This window comes from Dendrobium catenatum, unplaced genomic scaffold (genome assembly GCF_001605985.2).
Source record: "Dendrobium catenatum unplaced genomic scaffold, ASM160598v2 fragScaff_scaffold_698, whole genome shotgun sequence".
NCBI lineage: Eukaryota > Viridiplantae > Streptophyta > Magnoliopsida > Asparagales > Orchidaceae > Dendrobium > Dendrobium catenatum.
The window spans coordinates 726179-754046 of NW_021319160.1; the positions used below are offsets into that span (position 1 = coordinate 726179).

At 35.0% G+C, this 27868-nt stretch overlaps 1 protein-coding gene across 2 annotated transcripts in view; it reads right to left on the reverse strand.

Moving 5' to 3' along the window:
- Window positions 1–18734, reverse strand: part of LOC110116224 — a 28874-nt gene extending 10140 nt beyond the window's left edge. Inside the window, exons 1-4 of one of the 2 annotated variants that reach the window (XM_020849722.2) lie at window positions 18410–18734; window positions 12804–12999; window positions 11983–12069; window positions 8132–8512 (exon numbers count right to left, since the gene is read on the reverse strand). In XM_020849722.2, the coding sequence (XP_020705381.1) occupies window positions 8132–8512; window positions 11983–12069; window positions 12804–12999; window positions 18410–18471 (726 nt within the window). In that variant the 5' untranslated portion in view covers window positions 18472–18734. The remainder of the gene's footprint in view (window positions 1–8131; window positions 8513–11982; window positions 12070–12803; window positions 13000–18409) is intronic. The other variant, XM_020849723.2, reaches the window with a different exon arrangement.
- Window positions 18735–27868: the final 9134 nt, after the last annotated feature.

The following is a 27868-nucleotide window of genomic DNA, read 5'->3' on the forward strand; positions in this document are numbered from 1 at the left end:
CCCAATCCATATCCTGACGCATTAGTCTCCACTATAAAGATCTGGCTGAAGTCCGAAAGAGCTAAAACTGGGATTGTTTTCATGGCTTTCTTCAATCTCTCAAAAGCCTGGGTTGCTTCTTCTCTCCACAAAAAATTGGCATTCTTCAATTGCTCAGTCAACAGCCAAGCTATGGTACTGTACCCCCTCACAAACCTCTTGTAGTACCCAGCAATCCTAGGAAACCCCTTAACTCCCTCATGTTCCTAGGCATTGACCATTTCTGCATTGCTTTAATTTTTTTCTGATAGGTCGTCACTCCCTCCTGAGATACTACATGTCCCAAATACTCTACCCTAGACTGGGCGAAGCTGCATTTCTGTAAGTTGGCTCTCAAATGATGTGCTTGTAAAATCTTAAGAACCTCTTTCAAGTGCTCCAGATACTCCTCCGTTTTGTTGTACACCAGAATGTCATAAAAAATATCAGAACAAACTTTCTAAGGTGCTGCCGGAACACCCTATTCATCAAAGACTGGAAAGTAGCAGGGGCATTAGTGAGCCCAAAGGGCATCACCAAGAACTCATAGTGCCCCTCGTGCATCCTGAAGGTTGTCTTCTGAATATCCTCCTCCTTCATCCTGATTTGATGGTAGCCCGACTTCAAGTCTATTTTAGAAAACACTGCTTCTGCATGCAGCTCATCTAATAGCTCATCGATCACCGGAATGGGGAATTTATCCGGTAAAGTCTCCCTGTTCAACGCCCTATAATCCACACAAAACCTCCAGCTCCCATCCTTCTTTCTCCCTGGACTAGAGAAAGGACTCACACTTGGTCTGACGATCCCTGATTCCAACATCTCCCTAATCAGCTTCTCAATCTCATATTTTTTAATTTGGGGGTAGCGGTAGGGCCGATCACTAATTGGTGGCACCCCTTCCTTCAGAAGGATTACATGCTCCTATTCTCTGGGTGGTGGTAACCCTTGAGGTGACTGGAACACCTCATTGTACTGTTGTAGGAGTGGTTGTATTGTAAGAGGAATATCTCCTTCTTTCCCTACACTGATCATCTTCAAGTGTTGCAACTCGACCAAATATCTGCCTCCAACCTCCTATATGATTCTGATCATGGATTTGAGAGATACAACCGCCCTAAACAGTCCTGCATCACCCTAGATCACCATTCTCCTTCTCCTCACCACCAATTTCATCCTTAGTGCTCCCCAATTTACCTTGGTCTCCCCCAAGGTTTGCAGTTATTTCATCCCCAAGATGACATACATACTCCCCAACTCTAAGGAAGAAAATCCTCCTTCACATGTATCCCCTGAATAGTCAACACCACTCCCCTACAAACTCCTCTACCCATTTCTACCTTTTTCGTGCCCATCATCACCCTGTAGCCTCCTGACTTCCTAGAGCTGGCCCCTTGAGGGATAAGAAGGTGGTGGTCATTAGGGCTGCAAACGAACCGAGCTGAGCCGAGTATGTGAGTGTTCATGTTTGTGTTCATTTAATATCAGCTTGTTCAAATTTGGTTCATGTTTGTTCGAGCTTTAGCGTTTGTGTTCATGTTTGGTTCATTTAAATTAAGAGTATTCATGTTCGGTTCATGTTCAGTTCATGTTCGTTCGTTTAGTTTTTATCGAGCTTATTCGCGAACATATTTTTTAACTATCAAACAAACACGTTCATGAACATATCTATGAACAAACACATTTATAATAAAAGCAAAATTGTCGATGTAACAAAGGTAATGATTATTTATATTTATTAATTCTATAGTCAAATATTAATTATTTTTATCGAGCTTATTCACGAGTTCAAAATCGAGCTTTTATCGAGTTTCTTATCGAGCTTAATGTCGAGCTTGTTCAAGAACTTCAAATGATGTTGTTCGTGAACATAAATGAGCGAAACACATTAGTGTTCAAGTTTGTTTATTTAAGAATCGAGTATTCAAAATCTTGTTCAAGTTTGTTTGTTTAGTTAATTAAACGATCGCAAACAAGCTTTAATCGAATCGAACAACGAGTAGCTCGTCGAACGTTTGGTTCGCTTGCAGCCCTAGTGGTCATCCTGTACGATCCACCCGAGTTGCTCCCCCTCGCTCCTCTCTCCAGCTGTTTCTGATCCTCCACCAGCTGGGCTAGCTCCATGGTCTCCCAAGGTCTCTTGGCCTCATCACTCTAACTGTTGCCCGTATCTTCGGTTTAAGCCCATTCATAAAGTTTCCCTCCAGCACTGTCTCAAAGAGCCGGTCCAATTAGCTATCCAACTACTCGAACGTGTCACAGTAATCTGTCACAGTCCCCTCCTACATCAAGGCAAAGTTTTGCTCATAAAAGTCACCTCCCCTACCGGTTCAGAAACGTTCTAGTAAGCACTCTTTAAACTCCCTTCAGCTCTGGATGGGTTGTCTCATGTCTCGCTATTGGTACCATGCTAGTGCCTTCCCCTCTAAACACAGTCCTACCGTTGTCACCTTCTCTTCCTCCATCAACACGTTAACGGAGAAATATCATTCCATCTTGTAGATCCAACCATGACCATTCTCGCCCTCGAAGATGGGCATCTTCAGCTTCCCCACCTTCGGGTCACCCCAATTGCCCATGAATCCTCCATATCCTCCCATTCCACAAACAGGAGGTGCTCCCCAGCTATCTCAATCTTCCCTCCGGCGATCATAACCGTACCCTTCATCAACTTCCCCTCTTATTCTTTCAAAATAAGCACCTCGGTGGTATAAATCTCCCATTTTCTCCACTAAATCAGCACCCCTTATTTCGTAACACATACTCATCTCCTCCCTAGAAAGTGGTTCTATATGTGGCATGTCGTCCTCTCCCTCAAGGATCTCCACTTCCAAATTTTCCCTCCCACTAAACGGGTTCGGATTCCCTCCTCTCACATGGCCATATGTGGTCGCCCTTGCTTTCAATGTCGCCGGATTGGTCTTCCACATCTCTTCCATCAAGGTGAACTTTCCTTCCAACCGTTCGTTGGAGAAAATTTGATTTTGAAAATCAGAGAATTTTCCCTCCAGATCTGATTTTAGTTGCCTAATTTCACCTTCCAAAACTTCGACTTTCTTCCTGGCTATCTTTTTTCCCAAGATTTACGAGAAGATCTTCTTGCGGATGAAATTTCTTTGCTGAAATTTCTGGATTTCAGTCGTCGATGGTCCCAAGACAACGCTCTGATACCAATTTGATAGGAAATACTTGAGTTCGCAAGTAACTCTAATGGTAATACTTGAGTTCACAAGCAAACCTAGCAAGGATTGGCAAAAACATCGAGAAAAAAGACTGATTTCAAAGAGAAATCAGCAAAAACCATGCAAAAAATTTTAGTAGATTGGAGAAGAAACACAAGGGAAATACTTTGATTCAATCCACGAACAAGAAAAACAAAGCGAGATACAAGTTTCTTCAATTTTAGAGGAAGAAACAACTCTCCAAATCTCTAACAAAGCTTAGAGCCCACACGAAGCAAACCCTATATCTCAAAATTCAGCAAATCTCAAGATGCCCCAAGCCCTAGCCCCTAATTGACTAATTAAAGCCAAAGCAAGCTTACAAAATCTTTAAACAATCCCTAATTCAAATTTTTCCTCCTAAACACAATTTAATTAAGTAGAGGGCCCACTAGAGCTGTCGCCCCCCTTGGTTACGCCCCATGCTTGGGCCGGCATATATAGAACTAAAGCGGTCCCTGTTGGACCGATTCAGCCGGCCCCTCCTGGACCGACAGCGTAACAAAGTCATTACAAGTACAATTTACAATCATTTCCGCCATGATATAGATATTATTGTGTTATAATTATAATATTTTTTTCTCTAATTTTATGGACAATGTAGATATGTTATATATGTAAGTACAAGTGAAATTTTTTGGGAGCATGAGATGTTTGTTTTGCAATCCTACTTATTTTAAGAATGCACTAATATATATATATATATATATATATATATATATATATAAGATGCTTTGTGTTACCTGTTATGAGCGAAAAAGTGTGGAGTTGGAACAAAGTTAAGATACTCCATAAACAATGCTACAACTTATATGGTAAACCTCATCCTTTATGACTAACAAAGAAGTCATCAAATGAAGAATCTGGCGGTGGCAAGGAAATGAAAATGAATATAAAACGAAAGAAGTGAGAAGAAGAATTAAGAGAGCCAAATTTTGATGATTAAAACTCTTTTGTCAAAATATAACTCTCAAACTAAATCATTCATATCCTTTCTTGAAAGATTCCACCTAACATTTATTTGATAACCATATCAGATTGTCAGCTTGGCAGTGAACAAGGCATTAATTAAAATATATGGTAGCCGCAAGTGAATCCATCTCAATCTCGAACAAACTCAAGTTTAGAGGTGAGCCCAAATAATAGGGATAAGGCTAATGAGGATGTTGATGATAGGACTTAGTACAAGAAGGCATAGTTTAAAATTGCGCAATTAGAGGCGCGCCTTTGCGCAATTCAGCCCCCAAACGCCTCATTGCCTAAGCAATTTTGGATTCATGTGAGGCTTACGCATCACGGGATCTGAGGCACGCCTCTAAGGCGCAATTGCGCAATTAGAGGTGAGGCGCACGCCTCTTCAAATCCGGTCCCACCTACTTAAAATTAAGTCTTTTTTTTCTTTTTCTCCCATTCAGTTCTAAGCCTACCCGAAAGAAAATCTCCCGCAAGCTCTTCTGTTTGCGAACGTCTCGCTCGGCTCCGCTCGGGTAGGCTTTCTGCCGCCTCTCCCGCCGGCGCCACCTCACGCCGGTGAGCAAGAAAGGTCCGGCCGCCCTCTACAAGCACTCAATTATTGGTTTTAGGTTTTTTTTTTTAGTTCAAGGAAAGTTTTTTCAAGTTATAGAAAAGCTAGGGTTTTCTATTTTTTGATATTTTTTTGTATGTTTTCACATTTGTGTATTAGGAAACATGGTTAGGGGCAAGGAAAAGACAAATACGTCATTGCGGCGTGTCCCTTCTTGGAAATACAGTGTACAAGTTGATGTAAGAGGCGGCGAGAAGACGTATGTGTATTTAAAATACAATTTTTGTGATAAGGTGGTGAAGGGAGGAGTAACTCGCATGAAGGAGCACTTATCCGGCTCACACAAGAATGTAGCACCTTGTGCGAATGTTCCAGATAATGTGAAGGAGGAAATTACAGCTTATATGAAACAGAGTACGACGGCCAAACATTTACAACATGAGCAATTTGATGAAAGAGTCGAACATGGTGCTTACTTTGGGAGCGAGAGTGGAAAGGGCTCTTCCTCCACTATACATAATAGAGGTGCACGGGGTCCTATGGACCAGTACATGACTACTCCAGGAGAGGATAGAGGACAAACACAGAAGATGCCTGCGGCTGGTACTAGAGAGGGTCGACGGTGTGAGCGAAACTGGAGTACATATAGTCAAGTGCAAATAAAGAGAAGAAATAGACTTTCAACACTCAGAATGAACTCCCTTGTGTATATTATGCACAACAAGAGGTTGAGAGAAAGGAGGTTGAGAAATAAGGGATTGAATGATGATGAGGGCCCTTTGGTATGTGATGATGTGGCATCTGATAATGAGTGGTTCATAGATAATGAGACAGATTTACCATTATCAGACTTGCAACTAGAAGATCTAAGTGTGGATGGAGGGGCGAAGCAGATCAAGTGGGCACATCCACTAGTACCACACCACACACATCCACTAGCTCTGCAGCACAACATTCAAATAAAGGTATTCCACAACTTCTTATATGCTATTACATTATATTTATATCAAGTGAGCAAGTAACATAATAATGATCATTCTTATTGAACAAGGAAAAGAAAAGTGAGTCACATTGAAGATGATGAATATATAATATTCATAAATATAATTGGAGAAGAAGATTCCCTGAAATAACCATTTAGTGATGGGACATGATTGGATTATATATAATCCTTCTTATTTGTACTTTAGGAGTTTTGATAGACTATAATTTTGTGGTTTTGCACTTTGAAACATGATTTTATTGCATCTATTTTCTTAATTTCCACTAATTTCACTTGTCATTTAGATGTTTTTATTGTATGATAGAATCTTGCTATTATTTACATGCTAAACCCCTTAAATTCTTATTTACGCAATTCTGCGTCTGTGAGGCTTACGCCTCACACCGCCTCGAGGCTTACGCCTCGCCTCACGGACGAAAAATGCCTCGAGGCTTATTTACACAATTTTAAACCTTACAAGAAGGAAAAACAAAATTCAATGTTAGAGGAAATCTTAAAATGATAAAGTTCATATGGATGCTTCGTCTGATCGGTACAATGTTAGAAAACCAGCAACTACAACTAGGGGTGTCAATTTTTGACACGACCCGAACCCGACCCGAAAAAATCCGGGTTAGGTCTGTTGCAAACCCATGACCCCGAGTTTGAGATTTTGATGATGACAAATAATGTCGTTTGAATTATCTATTCATTGAATATTATTTTGTTTGCTATTGTCCGTGAGTACTAACATTTTAGGAAGATTACAAGCTACTCAGGACGATATGAAGACTCAAGAATGGATAGATTAGGAGTATGAGTCTGACAATGTATTTTGCTATTTATTTTATTTTTATTTTCTCGAGTCTGACCACAAAATGCATAGAAGTCTGAGCAACCATGCACACACACAAGGGGGAGATGGTTTTTAAATGTAAAATGTAGAGATTTTCTTTCTCTGTAGATCGTACTGTACGATGGTACTTCGTACCGTACGATCAGAGCTTTGTAGGACGATTCTATGAATAGATCGTACCGTACGAATAAATATTGTACTGTATGATATGTTCAAATCCAAAACCCTAGCCGTCGTTTTAACTTAAGTAAGTTATTTTATGCCGTTCGTACTGTACGATTCATTTTAAATACTTACTTAATTTAACCCATGATTAGTGCAAGAAATCCAGGCTTAATTATAATTTGAACATCGTACTGTACGAACCCATTCGTACAATGCGATGAACATAGACGAATTATAATCGTCCCGGATATCGTCTTGGACAATCCCTTGTTTTTATCTCATCGTACTGTACGATGTCAATCGTACCATACGATGAACAGAGACGATGTCTGATCGTCCCGGCTATCGTCCTGTATGAATATTATTGTTGTGGATCATACCGTACAATTTAATATCGTACTGTACGAATGTTTTTGAACTGTTCGTACAGCTTCGTACCAGTACGAAGTCTTTTAATACATATCGTAATGTACGATTAGAAACCGTATTGTATGATAGTAACGGCTATTTTGAGATTTCATGGATTTTGGAACCCGTTTTTAGGGATCAAAATTGTAATGTTTTCAGAAGTGTGAATCAAAGAGGAGAACGTGGTTAGAGAGGGATTCTGAGGGAGAGAGCTCTTGAGAAGTTCTTTTTAAGGTTTGAGAGAGGAAGGAGAAGGTGATCGTTGTGAGGGAGATCACATAGTTGCTCCGAACTTGCTGCATCTTGCTCCTCCTGTGGCCCTAGAAGAATTTGTGGAAGGATCTCCAAGGGGAAAGGCTCTTCTACATCCGTGACCTCGAGGTACTCTTCCATCTAGTTATTTCAATTGGTATCAAAGCAATTTCAGGGTCAACCCGGACCCGAAATGGGTCGGGTTCGGGTTCAACAAATCAACCCGTTTTAAAAATCTGGTCGGGTTTGAATTGACCCAGCAACCCGAAATTGACACGAAAACCCATATTTGACCCGAAAACCCGAGATTGACCCATTTTTTACCCGAAAATCGAAGATTGACCCAATTTTTTACCAGAAAACTAGCAATTTTGGGTCAATCCCGGGTCATTCGTGTTGGGTCGGGTTGACCTGGACTCGAATCGGGTCAGGTTCATGTCCAAAAACCTGACCCGTTTTAAAAAACGGGTCAGGTTCAGTTTGACCCGAATAGTGCCGGGTCAGTTCCGGGCTCGACCCGAACCCGACCCGTTGACCCAAATTGACACCCCTAACTACAGCTGATGTCCCAAACAAAATAAGTTTTTATCAGCATGGGTTCCATGTTGAAACTAATGAATGTATCAAGTAGAAGTTGATATTCGGGATATAAAACTAAAAGGCATTATGAGGTATGATATAAGTCAATAGGCGCCCAAAAGTACCTGAGACAGCTGTGATGCAGTTCTATCATGTTTAAAATCACCTTTTAGAATATTAGCCCAATTGCTTTCACCAAATTTCTCGACAGCAGCTATTAGTTCCATATCCTCCTCTTTGGTCCACAATTTTCTCTTCTTTTTTGCATGAAACCCTGAATTTGATGAACCATTTCCATCCACTCCTTCATTAGACAGTCCAGTAGACGGTGACTGCTTTTGGGTACAAAGAGCAGCACCATTAGCTCGGTTATAACGACCTAAGTGTTGTTTATCTGATGGTACCACTGAAGCTTGGTCATTAACTGTGTCTGTAGCTGGAGGAGCTTCAGCATTTAAAGGGAAAACAGTACCACATTCACCTACCGAACCAGAAGAAAGTATAACCTGGCCGAGGAGTTTAAAACACATGTACTTTTCATTGGTTAAACAACAGAAATTTTTTAAAATAAATATTGATGAAAGAGAACAAAATAACTCTCTAGTCATCATTGGGAAAGAAAGCCAATAACTAACGGAATAGCAAGTACTCATTATAAGTTCAGGAAAAATAAAAAAATTATGTTTTTGTTAACTTTTTGCTTTGTGAAACAAATGATCTTTTCAATTTGATCAGATTAACTAAACAACCGATTTCCAAGGTAAAATAATGTAGGCTGTTTTGTCTAAGCATTTGACGTCTATGAATGAATTTGCATGGTTATTTGACAAATGAATAACTTGTTATATAATTTTTATGTCCTCCAGCATCACAATTTAATTTCTAGCTGCATGGATGTCCTTCTTTTGGGGTGAGGGGGATGGAGAGGTGGGATGGTAAGTTATCTGTAGACTAATATCATTCCCATTCTTCTAGGTCAGGTTGATCAAATCATCTTAAGAGAGTCATTGATTCTAAACCAAAATTAAATGAGTCATTGATTCTAAACCAGGCTAATCCAAACATAACACATACTTTGTCAAACTTTAAAACTACCAAAGCCTCTACGTGCCAAATGTTGTGTCTCGCCAAGTCTCCTAAAAAGATAGATCTTATTCATTCCCTATTACTCGGATACTGAACTCTCCTAAGATGTTATGCTAGTGAAGTCAACCATTTGTCTGAGCTACTCTCTTGAACATCTCTTCTACTCCAAGAGAGTATTCTTCTGCCGATTAAAAATTCTCGCCATAACTTGCTCGACTTCTCACAAGGAGAAGTCCACCAAGGCCCTCGCCATCTATTCAAAACTCACCAAAGTTTCCACCAAGTGGATAATTATCAGCGAGGCCTATTCAATAGATGACTAAGTACTTCGAGTCAACTCACGTTATTTTTTTCTATTTTCTCGTGTAGCTCATCATGTGCCACAATATTTAATCCTTGCCTACAAATAAGGGGTCACTAATCGGGCATGGGCATGACATGATCTTTTGCTTTTGGCCAAGACTCTATCCTGTTAACATATATTCCATGTCAACCTGATATTTCAAGAAATCTTTGTATAAAGAAAAGTTGTCTTGCTTACACGTGTAATCTTAGAATTCGTTCTATGCTTTTCTATGCCTATATATATTGTTGTATTTTGGTTTCTTACAGACATGAAAGTATTTTGGTTTCTTACTTCCTTATTTCCTTGTATTTGTTATCTTCTCTGTTGTTCTTTATCTAGTATCTTGGTATCAGAGCACAGCGTCCTCGCGAGCGTATTTTTATCCTCCAGTTAATCTTCTCTTCCATGGATTATTCATCCGCTTCGTTAGCCGCTGCTCACAACACCCCCCTAATTCTACTTCCTTGTAGGAAACTTCATTGATTCCCCCCCAATTAAAATTATTGGTTAGCAATATCAAAAGCATTGTCTCCATCACTCTAAACTCAAATAACTATCTTGTCTGTGTGACAACCGGTTCATCCGGCCGGTTCGGGTACTCAAATAACTATCTTGTCTGTGTGACAACCAGTTCATCCGGCCGGTTCACCCGAACCGGCCCACCCTTTTAATTCCGCGAACAGGCAGTTCGCGCGAACAGAAAAGGGCGGACGGTCGGGCTTCACGCAAGAGCGAGGTAGGTTTCTTCTTTCTCCAATTTTAGCAAGTGATTACCTTCTAGGATAAGAAATAACGATTCCTTTTCATTCTTATCGTTATCAGAGTGTTATTTTGGGAGAAATTGAAGAACAAGAGAAACGGACGAGAAGGATTAAGAGAAGAAGGTTTGTTGAATTTCTTTCGGATTTTTCCTATAAATTTCTTCTTCTACTTCATTTAAAGTGAACAATTTATTTCTTGAAGGTTAGGGAAGAGATTGTAGCGACGAAAAGTACATGTTCTTGCCCTTACCCAACATCTCTGATTGCTTCTAATACCTATTCCCATCAAACTTGGCTTCTAGTTGATCAAAATCTTGCAGCCGCTCTTTACTCTGTCATTTTCCTTAATCTTTTACCCTGCATTATTTCCTTAGAACACTGTGCTAAGATCTGGGAAACCATATCTCAGTGTCTTTAGTCCACTACCAGATCTCGCATCATCCAACTCAAGAACGAGCTCCATCATATATCCATGAAAGACCAAACGATGACTCAGTATCTTCTCAACATTAAGTCTAAGGCTGACGTGGAATATATGCATCTAGATTCTCTCAAACTCTCTCACTCCTAAGAGCCATCTGTAACCATGATTTGACTCTTTCTAACCTTAAAAAAGGTCAACTAGGTTTCTATAAAATTAAACAACTTCAAGAGAATCTATTCTATCTTCCTTGCACTTGATCCAAAACTGTGGTATGACTTCGTACACAACAACAACAACAATAAGCCTTTATCCCACTACTTGGGGTAGACTACATAAACAATTTTTCTCTGTTGTGTCCCATTAACAATCAAATTCTCTCCAAAAAAAAATTGTGAAGCTAATTTGAAAGGTTATTTTAGACTATTACATCAAAAGAAAAATGATAATGAAGATGATCTAACAAGAAATGCTAACAGGTCACTGTTGTTGATTAGGAAATGCCAGAAAAGCAAATTGCATTAATAAAAATATTGTACAGAGGTAACATTGTTTGGCATGGAACAAGCACAACAAATTCATTTAGGACCATGGACCCATGCGTGTAATACAGGTTATTCAAATTAATTCAAGTAATTCTTTAATATTTTGTAGTTCATGCAATGATATTTTAGCCAGAATGTCATATTTTAATCTGATTTTATTTTCTTTAGGCAGTAACATAAAAATTTGCTTAGGTTTGAATAGCTATTAGAGAATGAGTAGCAACAGGCTACTTGCTTACAGAATCTAGAAGCTTTTTGAGACATAAGATTTCTTGATAACAATACTTCAGCATTTGTTCATTCACTCTCTAGGTACTCTTTATTTTTCCAGTTATAAGCCAATAAAAAGCTAACATGAGATGAGGCAACGACAACAAAAAACAGCAAATAGAAAAAATAAGCATCTCAAAATTGCATGTTTCTATCATACAGATCCACAACATGCTACATTGCTACACAAGTGGCCATGTAGCATGCATGCCAAATAAAGGACTGGAACCGATTTATATGCTAAAAAGAACAGGAACCAAGTTATGGGAAAATACCAATCATAAAGCAAGAATATTAAATAAATTTTATTTACATATGTCACTGCTCACCTTCTCAAGTCATTTTATCCATTGTCCTCTCTCAAGAAAAACTTCTGATAAACTAAAGGAATACTCAAGGTAGATAAACACCAGGCAGAAATTTAATATAAAAGCATTACAGAAAACAAGCTTCACAAAAGGGAACAGAATCTAAGCATTCACTACTTTTAAACCAATGCATGTAAGGTTTATGAAAATAGCAGTTATTTGGAATGTCATGATTATACCTTAACACAACAATCCACCTCAGTTGATATTTCTTCGCTGTGATTGGGAGTAGCTTCTAACTCAAATTCCAAGTCACTTTCATCCGACTGTGATGATCATTCAATTTTAATTAATTTCCTTGCAGTGACAAAAGAAAAGAAACTTGCTAAAGAGAAAAATGTATTTTATGTTTCTTAGTGTATAGATAGCATTCAAAAAAAGAAAAGCATTGTTTTAGCTTTCAACTTTAGTGAAATGTGATGAAACGAATATGATTTATACCCTGAAGTATTAAGATAACTTAAGGGTGCAACGAAACATTAAGCACTTTAGTAGCATCAAGTAAAACTGCAACAAAATATAGCTGCAATGTATACCATCACATTTTTTTGTAATACTTTTTTGCAAAAAAACATCAATTGTGCGCCTTGAAGATGAAAGAAAACATAGAGTGATGTTAACAAAAGAATCATTACTTAAGAAAGTGCAATCTAAAATACCAAAATTTGAAAAGCCAGTGCATAACCAAACATTTGTATTTACATTCATTATGAATAAGATGATATTACAGGCATTTCAATGTGAAGATATATTCCAGTCTACCAAGAAGAACAAGGAAAAAAAGGCAAAAGAGAACAGAAATATCAACAAACTAAAGTCATTAGAAAACCCTGCAAAGTTGCCAGAGAGTTCACATTCTATCATGAGCCTCAGATTAAATAGGGACCTAACCTAACATGTCATAAACTTGCCTTTACAAGATTAGCAGAATGAATTTATTTTATTGAGAAAAAGAGCTGATGCTATAAGTCTACAAGTTCATTAAGAAAAGTAAACGAACCAATGGTTCACCCCCATCTTCAATTTTTTCCAAGGGGTCCCTGTAGGCCAAATGTCTCCATAACATTTGATATTCTTGAGCGTTAGAGATTCCAGTAGAAGTGGCCTTAACAAGTGTCCTCCAATCCATTGTTACATCTTTTTCGGTAGCCTGAGAAACTTCCTGAAGAAGAGTGAAAATCGTTGAGGCACCATACCTGAAAAAACAATAAATGATTTAAAAATAGCAAAGAATATCAAAATATTATAACATTTTAAATTGAGAAAATCAAGGAGCATCTTGTTGGTTCTTCTCAATTCGAAGAGTTGAGAATAATAAACTAATCATACTAAATAGTCCCTTTGAATTCGTGAGACATATAATACTTATTAGAGTTGCAAACTCCAAATATTTGGGATGAGGGTAAAGATAATAATCATAAAAAACATCAATTAAAATACTCAAACATGTTCAGAGTTGCAGTGAATTAGTCTTATTTTTTTATCATAAATTATCCCAGAATCAGAAGAAAATATTTTATTTAGATCAAAACTGACCTTTTTTTTATTACAATTTCGGAACTAAACAGTTTGGAACTCTCTTGAACTCAAATAGACTGTGACACTTGAAACTGCAGTAATCACCACAGCTAAATCATATGGTCCCTTTGAACAAGTATTTGTGGAGCCCACTTAGTTGGCAGAAGTTTGGTACTCACAACTAACGAGCATTTCATTTGCAAAATCAAAAGGTTTATAATTATTGCATCAGATAACTCTCGAATTTTTCATTAAGATCTAGAAAAGAAAAGAATAAGGATGACAAAAGTTTAAAATTATGTATAGTTTTAGTAGTAGTATGATTAAAAATAAATAAATTAATTATAAATAAATAGCAACACACTCGTAAACTGGAAGAGTTGCTCACCAAGTGGACTTCTTTTTAAATAGGAAACTCACTCAATTATGCGGTGAATTCCTTATTTTTGTTTATTTTGAATTTGGTTCATTGTGATAACCAGCCATTGTTTTTTAACTGAGGAACTCACCCGTTCAACAAGTGAGCATGCTCCAAAATAGGATTTGGTTTGTATTATATATGTTAATATGCTTGTTTGTTTTTTTTTTTCTTTTTTACTGAGCATGTAATACCTATCAAAAAAAATAAGATAGTTTAGACGAGCATTCAAAAAGTTGTCTAGACATTACTATAGTTGTTGCCTTTTTTATAAATTGACCAACAATAGAGCCTACACAGCGTTGTCGACCTTGGTATATACCACCACATGGTACTATAAGTCAGGTTTGGGTTTCTCCCTCATTTAGTAGTAGAGTGTAATTCTCATTTGTTAGCTTGCGCCTAAGTCCACACCCTTAATCTACGAGGCAATCTTGAATGAGGTAACCCATAATTGATGCAATGATCCTTAAATCACCACGTGACAAAGTAGATAAAGAGGCTTTGATGAACCCAGAATGATTAAATTATATGATCTTGACCGGACGTGTCATACCCATTCGGTAGGTTAGTCTTCACTTTCCTACATCAGCTCATTCCTTTTTTTTGGGCAGGTGTCGTCGCTTGGCATCATAAGTCCAGCCTTCGGCATCTCCCTACACTCAACACTGGAGTTATAAGCCTCGCTTTCAACTCCATTACAATAATTTTGAGTCCATCTTACTTGATCCTACGACATCGTTCCTTCATCCTCTATAAAATCTCATAAGATCCATTCCAACTTCACCTAACTAGACATACATCGATCATATCTAATTTGAACACAGTCATTGACTCATTAATTGAGAGTGTTATCGGATACATCCAGGATGTAATTAACCTTAAGAGCTTGCTCGAATGAAAATAAACTTTGTTTTAAGTAAAATTCCTTACAAGAGAAATCTTGGGGACTAATACATTCAATCTACCTTCCATTGATCCCCGTGAATCTATAGAGTGCCTTGGTCAGTTATGTTTAATCCTCCACTACAACGCTGCAAACATCTTTCAAAGCCCACGTCCTTCTCTAAACACTCTTGTTGATTGTCACATAGGTGTTATGTGCTAACTTTAATTTGCACTCAACTTTTTGCATAGCTTTCATTCATATCATTTGGCTACCATGCTTTTTTCTGAAACTTTCCACATTAATTTTATTGACCGACCTTGTTACTTCTATCCTCAAAAAAACATCCTCAAAGCACTCAAGTCTATTTTCAGAATGTTACCTTTAATAACCAACACAACTAGCTTCTTTTCAGTATATTTCCAGTTTTACACACATCCACCATTCTCCTTTTTGGTACACTAAACTTGGTTATTAATGAATTGTCATCCAATAGTCGAATTCATGAAATATAACCATTCTAATTGCAATTTCCCAAAGTGTACTTTTAAGCAAGGTTGTGAAAACCGGACCGGACAACGAACCGGAAGAAGGAGAGGTTCAAGGTTCAACCGGTTTGACCGGTCACCATTCGATGTATAATAAAGTTGCATCGCCATCTATATCCCTATTCTTCTCTATCTTGATTCAAGATACTTAAATTAATCAAAGCTGGTTAGTACTTTATCCTATAATGATATTGGCTAACAATTATCAATTTTATGCCCACTTACATCACATACTAAATAATCTCTCAGCATTTTGCTAATCCTAAGCCCCTAATCTTCTAAATATTTTCTTCTTTGATCTTACATTATAATCATAAAAGTCCTACTCAATTATAATAATATCATCTATAAATAACTTACATAATAGAATAGCCTTTGAATATATTTTTTAAATATCTTTATAACCAATACAAATAAACTTAACGTTAATCTTTGATAGTGTTGTACTTTGATTGAGAACTTCTTGGTCATTCGTCAACAAATCCTCATTTTAATCAAAAATAAATCATTCACATATTTAATAACTTCAGTTTAATTTTGGCTCAATATTTTTCATTAAAGAACAACAAATCAACTCTAATGGCACTTGATAATATAAATTCTCAATATTAATAAAAACCATAAGTAGACTTATTCTTTGCTCAATATATTTTTCTATTAGTTTTCTAAACAAAAAAAATTTCTCCATAATAACCCTTCCAAACATGAAATAAAAATATACCATTATAATTTTTTATTCAAAATAGATAACTTAATATTTGGGATATATATTACATAATGAAAATCTAATAAATCACTACATAATGATTATCAAATCACTAATAATTAGGCCAAGTTACTAGGGTGCGTAAAGTGAACCTATCTAACAAAAGTTTGCCCACTTATAGCTATAAGGACATGGCATTATCCAAATGATAGGTTTAATAATATTTGATTTATTATACAACACAATGGGGAGATGAATAAGGATAGGATTTATATCCAAGTGATAGATTTAATAATCTTGGATCTATTATATAAAAGAATGGGAGATGAATAAGGATATGACTACTAAATTAAGCTTAAGTGGGTAGAATGTATATAAGAATGTCAATAGTATCATGTGGTCACATGATATTGTTAAAGTTTCAAAGTAAATTATATAAAAAATATGATTAGATTTACTATACATATGAATAAAATGTTGGATGATAAATAAATAATAGTTAGTCAAGTTGAGTGAAAAAAAAATGAAAAACTCAAGATGAATGTAAGATAAAACTATGAGTAATACATCAATAAATGATTATATTAAAGGATTATGCCATTAGAACCCATGAAGATAAGATAGTTAAATAGATTTAGGAAATTTAGGCATATGAAATGAAGGTTAGAAGATACACTGATAAAATAAAGTAGATACAACAACAACATCAAGCCTTTATCCCACTACGTGGGGTTGGCTACATGATTTTTTTTTCTCCATTGTGTCCTATTAAAAGTCAAATTCTCATTTAAATCTAATAAAGAAATATCATTTCTAATATTTTCTAACCAAATCTTTTTAGGTATACCTCTACCATTCTTAACATAAGTCAAATCTAATATCTCTATTTTCCTAACCATGTCATCAGAAAGCCGTCGTTTTATGTGACAAAGCCATCTAAGGCAACTCTCTGTAATCTTATCTTCCACTGGAGCTAATCCAACCTTTTCACGTATATGTTCATTTCGTATCCTATCTCTAAGAGTAAAGCCACTCATCTACCTAAGCATCCTCATCTCTGCAACACTTAATATTATGCTTCTCTTTTAATGGCCAACATTCTGCACCATAAAGCATTGTTGGGTTTACCCTTTATTTCACAAAGAATCTCAAATTTACTAAATTTTAACATTTGATGGGTTCACAAAATCTTCAAGATAGCATAGGATTGCAATGTTGATGGAAGAGAGGTAGGTCACCATCACTATTTTTGATGACAACAAAAAAGAGATAATCAAGAAAACCCATGCAATCCCAAGGGAGAATGGTGCAAAGAAAGTCGTGGAGGTTGGAGTGCATGACCTTTAAGTTGGGGATTGAGGCCAAGTGAATCTAATTATATTGTGGGAGTGTAGATCTAGAAGTCAACGATGCCAGCATGAAGCTTGAAGACGATTACACGATGGCACCCATGCCGGAGGTCCACATGATTACAAGGCCAACAGGCTTAGAACCCATGGCGGTGATATGGTGGTGGGACATTAGTAAGCAATCAAGGAGCTAGTGGGGGTTTCTAATTTTTTTGTTTTCGATCAAAACTTAAAAAGAAGCAACAAATTAAACAACTCCAAACGTGATCAAGTGATTTGCAGCTCTACTTAATGCTTACAATTTTGAATTCATTATCTTAATTGTGTCAGAACAGGCACCTGCATTATGTACTTACTTTCAACACATTGGCTCTGAATTTTTAGCGGATGGGTAGAATTTTGATGTTTGAGTTATTTATTCTAGCAAAGAGAGTGAACTTCTACTGCATAAAATTGGTGAAAGCGTTAAAGCAATCTCCTATTTTCATCACATTTCCTTATGTTAAAACCTATCAATTAAATCTTTATTTTCTGAAATAATTAGCCACACAATTTGTTAGGATTTTACTTGATTTAACACGCGCCATGCCAAACATTTTTCAAGATTCAACCATTTCAGGATTCACTAAATCCAGATTTACAGTATTTACTCAATTCTACTTGCAGACAAACAGCCAAATACGGTAGAAAATATACAGGAAGCAACTTTTGAGGACTTGTGGTTGCAATGCTGGTAGAAGGTTAAAAGAGCCAAAAGAGGGATCTCCTCCCCGATACCCTAGTAATCCTAACAAATGAACCATGTAATCCATAATGGCGCTAAAAGAAGTATACCGATTGTCAACAAAGTAGCCTCTCTTAACCATCCCACATTCCAAAATCTCATGAAAATTGAATACATACTTAAATATAGTTTTTCAACCATTATTTTTCGTAATCTCATAAAAACTTCCAAGCAACCAGAGTCCTGTAAACGTAGTTAAAACAAAATCAAGCTCTTCACTCTACCACGTTCATCTTTAAACTCCACTCAACTAAATTCAAATATTAGCAGCAAGGCAAATCTCGCTTAAATCTCTCTACATAGAACCGGCATAGCAAAAGCCGACCTTCCATCGAGATAAACTGGTGAAGGATTCGCTCAAAAGGAGTCAAAAAGATCGTAGAAAGAACAGTGAAACCTTTGAACAAGCGCGTAAACTTCGTCCTCGCTGACAGTACCCTTACTCCTGTAAGCCGTCATCGTTGCCACTAATACTTGTCCGCTGGGAAAGGCCACCGTATCGGCAGCACACTCAGGCAAAAGGAGCTCCCTCGAAACCCCACAGAAGCTCAACGGTGCTGCCGGCGATTTGCAACGGGGAAATATCAGACGGAGAGAAGGCCATCCGGACCATTTCGCTTGCGCTGCATCTCCCTTGACCCGTGAACTCGCGAGTCCGGGTTCTAAACGTGGCAACGTGCTTAGAAATACGGTACCTATATTTATGTATAACTCAATTTCAACAAATTAGCTTAAGGCCTTCTTTGGTTCCCGGCGTTTTTTTTTAGTTCTGTGCATAAAATTTTCGGTTTCAATTGAAAAAAAAATAAGTATTTTAATTTTTATTTACGTCACTTTTTTTAAAAGGCATTTCCATATAACTTCAAAATAACACCGATTTTAGAAGTGAAAAAATTCCGCTTCTCCGTTATGATACTTCCGTTTAAAAATAAATAAAACTCCGATGGAAATCAAACGAAGCCTTAAAGGGAGGTATTATAAGGAGAAGCATAAATTTTTTTCTTCTCAATGAGCGAAAATATAGAGGTGTAGCAAAAAATATTTTGAAAAAAGTCGTGTAAATAAATATTAAAGTAATTATTTTTTCACTAATTGAAATCGGAAACGAATAACTTGTGGCCAACCAAATGAGACCTAAATTTGATGAATATATATTGAGATCACTAAAATCATAGAAGATGAATTTAGACTCAACATCTCAAAATAATTTAATAGTTTGTTACTCCGAAATATTAAATTTGGACCTAAATATCAGGGGGGGAGAGGGGGGCGGCGGGCCTAGGGGGGCCACGTGTCCTTCCCCCCCCCCCCCCCCCCGGGGGCCCCGTGTCCCTCCCCCCCCCCCCCCACCCGAAATTTAGAAAAGCCTACGTCGTGCACTTCCCTGTGAGTTGTTTTCAAAAAAAATCTCGAATGAAACTTGCAAGCATATCTCCATATAGTATATTAATTTCTTATAATACATATAAGCTATAAAGTGATTAATTGAATTTGAATATAAAAATCAACTAAAGTAATGTTAAAATTAGGCCCCCTTTAAAAGGGCTGGCTTCGTCATGAATGATAGATTAGCCTCCAATACAATAACTCTAATGTCCCAACAAGTTTTTGTGAACGAGTGAATAGCTTGAAATTAAAGCTCTGAAGGCCTCAATTTAGTCTAATTGATGTGTTCCAAATATATTCTACTCAACTCATGTTGAATTGACAAAGCTATACACAATCAAATTAGCATTATTTTCAAGTGGCTCAATTTTACCCATGGTGTAGAGAATGGGTCCCACTTTTATAGCCTTTTTGGGATGGATGTTTTGTTAAATTTGAACATAATCCAAAACACTTCGTCGTAAAGTTAATATTGATATCCTTAATTATAGATCGCTTACCAAACACTTTAATGCCTTAATGATGTCATAATCAAGTAATATTGCGCTCGTTAGATTTGTCTTGTTGAGTCGCTCAATTTGATTATAAGCATGTTATAATCAAAGGTCAATTTATCCTTCAATTCATATTCAAAAGTTTTTAAATATACTTCAAGTACTTGATTTGAGCTCATTATGAGTACGATATGATCATTTCTAACATCAATAAATTAATATATTAAGACATTTTGTTCAACTATAAATTTGCATGAATCCATGTTCAAACGCTCATAAATTTAAATATGAAAGTTTTCAATTCAAAAATTGCCTCAAGATTTTAATTACATCTATCATGAAAATTTTCCTGAGTTGTAAAAGTTGCCCCATATTTATAGACATCAAAGTTTGTCATGTCCAAGAATATATTTTAAAATTTCAAAAACTTTCACAGAAAAAAAATTACAAATAAAAAAAAAAAAGTTGAAAAGCACGATCGCTCCATGGATGACAATGTGTACCTACCCTCGAGGCCATGAATTAGGTAAAATCTCTTTAATTGTAATTTCAACTTTCCATGAAGTTGGTGCGTCAATTGAAGAAAAAATATTGAAATTTTATGGTCCAAAATCTTTGAATTAGCTCAATCATAAAAGCCTTGTTTAGCATTGAAATTGTCAAGATGAGTTCGGAATATCGCGAAATAATCCATGCAACCTAAAAAATGTCTGAATAGGCTTGTTCGAGCCCAAAATCATGCATGAACTGGGTTGAGCCCGCTTGGTTGGTCTGCCCAGACCTTTTGGCGTGGGCACATCTAGTGAGAAACTCCCCCCTCGCGGTACCTTTGAATGAGGCATGGTTTAACGCCATAGGGGCGCATGCTACGCCACCACAATTTATATATATATATATATATATATATTGATTTTTTCTCTTTTTTATTTATTTTTCTTTTTCTTTAAATTTCTTTTCTATAAACTTTCACTCCCCTCGCCCTTCAATTATAAATACCCCCTCGTATGGAGAGGAAACTTGTCATTCTTCTCTCAATTTCTTTTCTTAAAAGGGGCTCTCTGATATCTTGTATGAGTGGTGCCCCTTTCTTTATGGACTCAAGTAAAATATTATCCTATGTAAGCATTGCATGTCTCCCTTTCAAGTTATGGTATCCCTCATTTAAGAGTAACAAATTATCCTTCTTAGTTATGGGAAAATTCATACCTCTCGCTCTTTTCCTTATAGAATATAGTTTTACTTCTTAAAACATACCTCATGTCATACTGCAAGATCTATATTGAAAAAGTTACATCAATCATTCATTTTAACAATTTAACTAAAGCTTATCAATGAACTGTGAAAAAAAAAACTTGATTGCATTTTTGTCTTGTCTAGAGTCTGATATCATAAGATATTTATTATTTTTTAAAAAACATGTAAAACCACCTAATGAGCGTATAGCCTAGCCAGTAATTAAAATGTTACAACTGAAATCAATGCAAGAAAAAAATGAACAATATGCTATAAATCATATAATAAAATATATGCATCAATGTCTATATTAATTATATATATCAATTTATCATTCTATAGTTCATTGCATCTCAATCCATTATATTATCAGTCACAATATTAGTAACAATCAATAATATTATTGTTGGTAACAATATTAGTAACAATCAACAATATTAATGTTGGTAATAATATTAGTGTTAATGATAGTAAATAATATTAATGACAATCATAATATCAATACAATATTATTAGTAGTGTTAGTATCGGTATTCATATATTAAAGAGTATATCTTAAAGGTATCTTCCTCATGCACTTATAACTCTCAATCAGCCGCCCGCACACACACACACACACACACACACATCTTATAACTTCTAATCAATATACATCTTATATCTCCCCTTAAATCATATGAATCAGTCACCCCGACTCTTTATAACTCCCAATCAATCTCCAACTCCTTATGGCTCTTGATCAGTGAATCGCGTGGAATAATAGGGTATCGGTTAGAGTTATCATGTCATGTATCTGATATCATTTAGTACTACATTTTAAATAAATAAAATTATATCAAATCATTCAGAATTATCTAGTCTATAATGTATATAAACTTGCATGATGAAAACTTATGAAATCAAAAGATAATGTACTTTTGGTAGATTTTAGAGAGATAAAATTCATAGAAATCCAAATCATTAAAAATAAAAGTAAAAGATTAGTCACTTACAATTAATAGAATAAAATTTGTAACAATAATGACTGACAAATATGATCCAAAGATTTTTATTCTCTAGTCTCTCTTCTTCCCATCTTTCAATTTCTTCATAGACAAGCAATCAAGTGAAGGAGTCGATGAAGTGAGGCAATGATAAATATATAAATGTACATAGACTAGCACTATATCACTCATCAGATCAGCACCAAAGCGCTCTACTTTAGAAATTTTATATTTTAAAAAAATTATTTTGCATATTTGAGTTATTACACTTTTACACTATCTTGTAGAGGCAGCCCACAAGTTCACCTTTATAGGCTTTTGTAAAATACTATCATCGATAGCAAGTACATACCACCTTATAAGCTTGAATATGTTCTCATTAGGAGTATTAAAGCATTATACAAGCTAAATTATAAGCAATATCCATGATTTTTATTAAATCAAATCATGGCCATATTTGTCCATGATATTTTGATTTCAAGGGGGAGACAACTTTTTTAGCACCTGCAGAAAATATGTCAATTTAAATCATTAAATTTTCCACTCTTGACTTAGCCCTACATGAGCATGACCACCTGCATAAAACTTTGTGAGCATATAGATCATTCCTAATCTAAGGATAATCTATCGTCCATCAAATTAATTCACAAATTGTATAAATAAATAAACACATCAATTACAATAATCACATCAATTAACCAGCACACAGTGAAAGCTAAGAAAAACTCAATACATAAGTAGTAGAAAAGTAAACATCGATTTAGTCTATATATAGAGTCAGTTGTCCTAATAAATCATCTAAAATGTGTGTAAAAATCTGTGTGGCTTGGGTATGTCTTAAGCTGGATAATTTATCAAAGTTGTCTAATGTTTTGATTGGTTGAAGGTCACATATATTTAAGTTTAAGTTTAAGTATTAGTTATTTTAAAGCTAATTTTAGAATATATTTTAAGTGTTAAATGATTATCATATTTATTTACATAAAGTACGTGAAGTTTATTTCATCGTCATTAGGGTTAAGCTAATAATTTCATAGGCCCGTGTTACACATTTATAACCAGTTTGGTTAAGTTAATTTTATTGGTTCGAAATTGAAGGATTAATGATTCTTTATTTAAATTAATCATTTGTTGATTTTAAGAATTAAGTTAATTTATATTGTTCATCAATTAATTCATGTCATTGTCATAGTGGACTTGAGGAACCAGACTTTCTTAGGACACAACCTCGCAACTCAAAATAATCAAGCCTATAAACCAAGTTAATGTAGTTGAATTAAGGATTTTAATTTAGTTAAGTTTTAATAATAAATTAATTTTAAAGTTTTAAACTCCAATAAATTCGTTCGTGACATTGTCATGGTGGGCTCGAGGAACTAGATCTCTTTATGACACTTAACCTTATAACTTAGGGTAGTCTATCCTAAAAAATTATCTTTTGAGTGCTTTTTTATATTAAGCATTTGGTTGATTAATCTTATTAATCAAATTAATATTTTCTGAAATTTTAATTAATTATTAAATATTTGAATTTTGGAATTATTTAATTCATTAAATTAAAGTTGACTATTTAAATTAAAATGATTTCTAGATTTTTAGTATTTTAACTAAATATTATACCTTAAGATGATTAATTAGACTCTAAGTTTGATGGAATTGAATTTTTTTATATTAAGTTATGAACTTTTAAATTTTTAATATGATTTAAATTATGATTGAACAAATTATTGACTTTTTGACTTTGACTTATTTCTGGTGGCTTGACATTTTTAATAAATACTATACTTTATTTAGAGTTGAATGGCTTTAGTTGGATTAATTTGGATTTTTCTAGAATTACTTACTCATCTCAATTTTCGAAAATGCAAAGTTTTAGCGAATTTTTCTATTATAATTTTATTTTCGTTAGCAAAAATGCAAATAACTTTGCATAGGTAAATTTTTTACAGTGTAATTTTTTATATGTTATAGATATTACGATTATGCACATTTTAAATATATTTTAAAAATTTTACAACAAGAGTTTTGAAATTTGTGAAATTTTTATTGAACTCAAAAATTATATGGATGTTGAAAAATAGTGTAGTACAATAAATATCTTAAAACTTTATTTTCAAAATCCTTGGTAATTTAATAATTTTCTAAACATGTGAATTTTTGTCTAATAAGATTTTTTTTGTCTACCGTTATACAATACAAAAATTTGGATACATGCTCAATTACTTTTTAACTATTATAATGTGATATCTGCATATGTGATTAAATTATATATGTTTGGAGCCATATGGAGTCATAATCCTCTCAAATTCTATTTGTGTCAGAGAATTGTTATGAGTTATAAGGGGCCATAATCTTTTGAGATTCTATCTGAGACAGTGATATGTGATATGCTATAGTGCTATAAGCATAAACAAAAAGGAAGTCATATGGGGTCATGATTCTTTAAGATTCTATCTAGACATGAGAAATGTGATATGAACTGTTATGTGATATGAATTTCAATTTATTTACTTATTCAGTATTATTATTTAAATCAGAGAATAACTATTATGCATTTATTGTATTTCTCAGTATAGCAATTTATTTAAAATACATTTAACTTCTTTTAAATATTTAATAAGTTGAGTGATAGAAGACTATTTAAATATTTAAATTGGTTTGTGTGGATTGTTGGGTTGTTGTAGCTCTCTATGATTTTACTTCTTGTGTTTATGATATGACAAAGGGAAGAAGATTATGGATTAGAAGTTCAAGATCAAATTCGAGGTCATAGATATTTTACTATTTTGATTTTTGTGCAGTCACAACAAGTTAAATTTTTAATTCTATAATTCTTTCTTGAAGCTATGTACTATAATATATTTATTTATTTTGATGAAGTGAAATAAACTTGGTGGATGAGTTATTTTCAATATTTGAATGTTTTAGCTGCTCTGTAGCATATAGTTAGTTTCAATGACTATTGGTAGAAAATCTAAAATAATTTCAAAATTAGATATTGTGATTTATTTGTCACAACTCAACATAATAGGACATGTCTTAGTCATGTTAGATTGTGATAAAACCAAAGGTTGGATTTGAGTCTAATGCATCCCTAAAGATGCTTAGGGTGTATTAGGATCAGTCTCATGTCTTAATGTGATTGAGCAATGTTGAGTTTTAGGGAAAAGGAAAAAAACGTCCTTAAAAGATATTTTGGTTATTTTGACACCTGGTCAACTCTGGGTCAAACTAGATCCAAAAAAAATATAATTTAATGGTCAACATATCATAATAAAAGTTATGGACATGGTCTGAGGTTTTGGAGAAGGTCCCAGGTCAAATTCCATAGCACTACAAGAAAATCACTGATTTCCGGCCGTTTTTTTCCACGGAATTTCCCGGCGTCTTTTAAAAATTTAATGAAAATGAATAAATTTTTTAATTATTTAAATGATTTAATAAAAATTATTAAAACTTATATTAACTATTTAATTAATTTACATCTTAAAATTAATTAGTTAGTTAATTTTTTATTTTATATTAAATATTATTTTTTATTTTTAAATTAAATAGTTTCATTTTTTAAAATAATTAAAAAACTGATTGATTTTTGGTCTGAACATACTTTAAAAAAAATATTGTCAAAAAAATGTATTTGCATAATCGACAATTCGGTTGGTTACTTGAAATTCGGAGCGGGCGCACGCGCGTGTGCGCGGGAGCAGGAGTGGCAGGGCGGCGCCGGCAACGCGGAGCGGCAATGCAGCGCCGACAGTGCCGGAGCGGGAGCAGGGTGGCGGGGGTGTTAGGATTTTTTTTTTAATTTGACTGGCGGTCTAAGCCCGCCGGCAAGCCGCCAAAATAATTTGTCGTAGGAAAAAAATCATCGGAGTTTATTTTCCGGTGCGGTTTTTACCGGCGAAATTTTAACCGCCGGAAAACCACCTCTAAATTATAAAACCGTTGGAAATGGGTGATTTTCCTGTAGTGTATGGTGGAGGATTCAGTGGCATATACTGTAAATATTTAAAGATTTTATAATCTTTGGAAATCAATTTATTTTATAGGGATATGACTATCAAATTTGGCTCAAACTTGGAGGGTTAACCCTAAGGACATGTATAATCAATATGTAATTAACATATCATGAATTAGAGGTCATTTGACTAGATTTGAAAATTACCTATAAAGGGTTTCAAGACTCGAGTCCATAACCCTGGGATTTGGTTTTGAATTTTGGGTTTGGACTGAATTTTGAATCTAAATGATTGAGTTTGAATTACCCACATTCATCACAATCAAATGAATGATCGAGTTTGACTGGATATGATTTGAAGTTTGATTGGAGGTCTAGATTGAAAGTTGATTGAAAATTGAATTGAAATGTGATTGGAAATTGAATGATTGACAACTGGCTAATTGTCAACCACGAGATCAATAGATCGAGATTTGAAATGGATCATAATGATCTCAAACAAAAATGAGTACTCCTAAATTTTTTTATTTAATTTTTTGAGTATGAAACTATGAATACAAATGTATATTAATATTTTGATCAATATAATTATTTTTGTTAGTATTTAATATTGATAAAAGAAGTTAGATAGCTCTGGTGACCGTGATTGTAATATTTTTTAAAAAAGAATAAATTTTCAAAATTGATTGTGGGCATGACATCGTCATTGTCGGATTGTCCATATTCAACATCGGTGGACCACCATAGTTAGATCGTCCATACTCAATCTCCATCATTAGACCATTGTTGCCCGATGATTATCATCACACCACCATCATCATCGACTCATCGTCATTGGATTGTCGCTGCCCGATGATTATTGTTGGACTATTGTCATTGCCAAATCACCACCATTGGATTACCACAATGTAACTTCCATCGTTGAGCCACAACCATCACAAAATAGCTGGCATGGACTGTCGTAGCCTAATTGTCATCGTCAGAACGCTAACTGCTAACCATCGTGTGGGCAGTCGCAACCCAAACATCTTGGTTGGTCTACCATAATCCGACTACTATTGTTGCACCACCACAATAACTGAATCACTGCTAGGAATTGCCCATGTTCAACCACCATCGTCGATCGCCCTCAATCGACCATTATTGTCAATGGACTATCATCACTTGACCACTATTATTAGAGCGTCATTGTTAGACTAATGTTATCAGACCATCACTTGACCACTATTATTAGAGTGTCATTATCAGACTAATGTTATCAAACCATCACTATCACTAGACCCATCGACATTGAACCACCTTGCCTGGCCAACATTGTTGGATTAGTATCACTTAATCACAACCATATGAACATATGCCATCTCATATATACTTTGCGATATTTGTTGCTAATCACTCACGCTCGTCATTTTTTATACTCCATGCTTAAATAATATAATTAATTCAGTTGGATTAAGCCTCATGATTTTTTCTTCTTTTAGGCCACATAAGAATCTAGTGTTATTAATGCTTTTTTAATTGATTTTTGTCTGAAATTTTCATTTAAAATTAGGATGAAGAAATATCTTAGGCTTCGTTTGGGACGGCTTTTTTATTGCTTTTTAAAACTGAGTTGTAGTACAAATTTTTTAATTTTTATATTAAAACTCCGTTTTCAGAAGCAATAAAAAAGCCGTCCCAAACGAAGCCTTAATTTATTCTTGCTAATTTTCTTGCTTGTAAAAATATTTTAGTGTGAAATTCATATCAAAATTTGTGTATGAAAAAAAAAATCTTTTAGAAAAAAATATCAGCTTAAAATT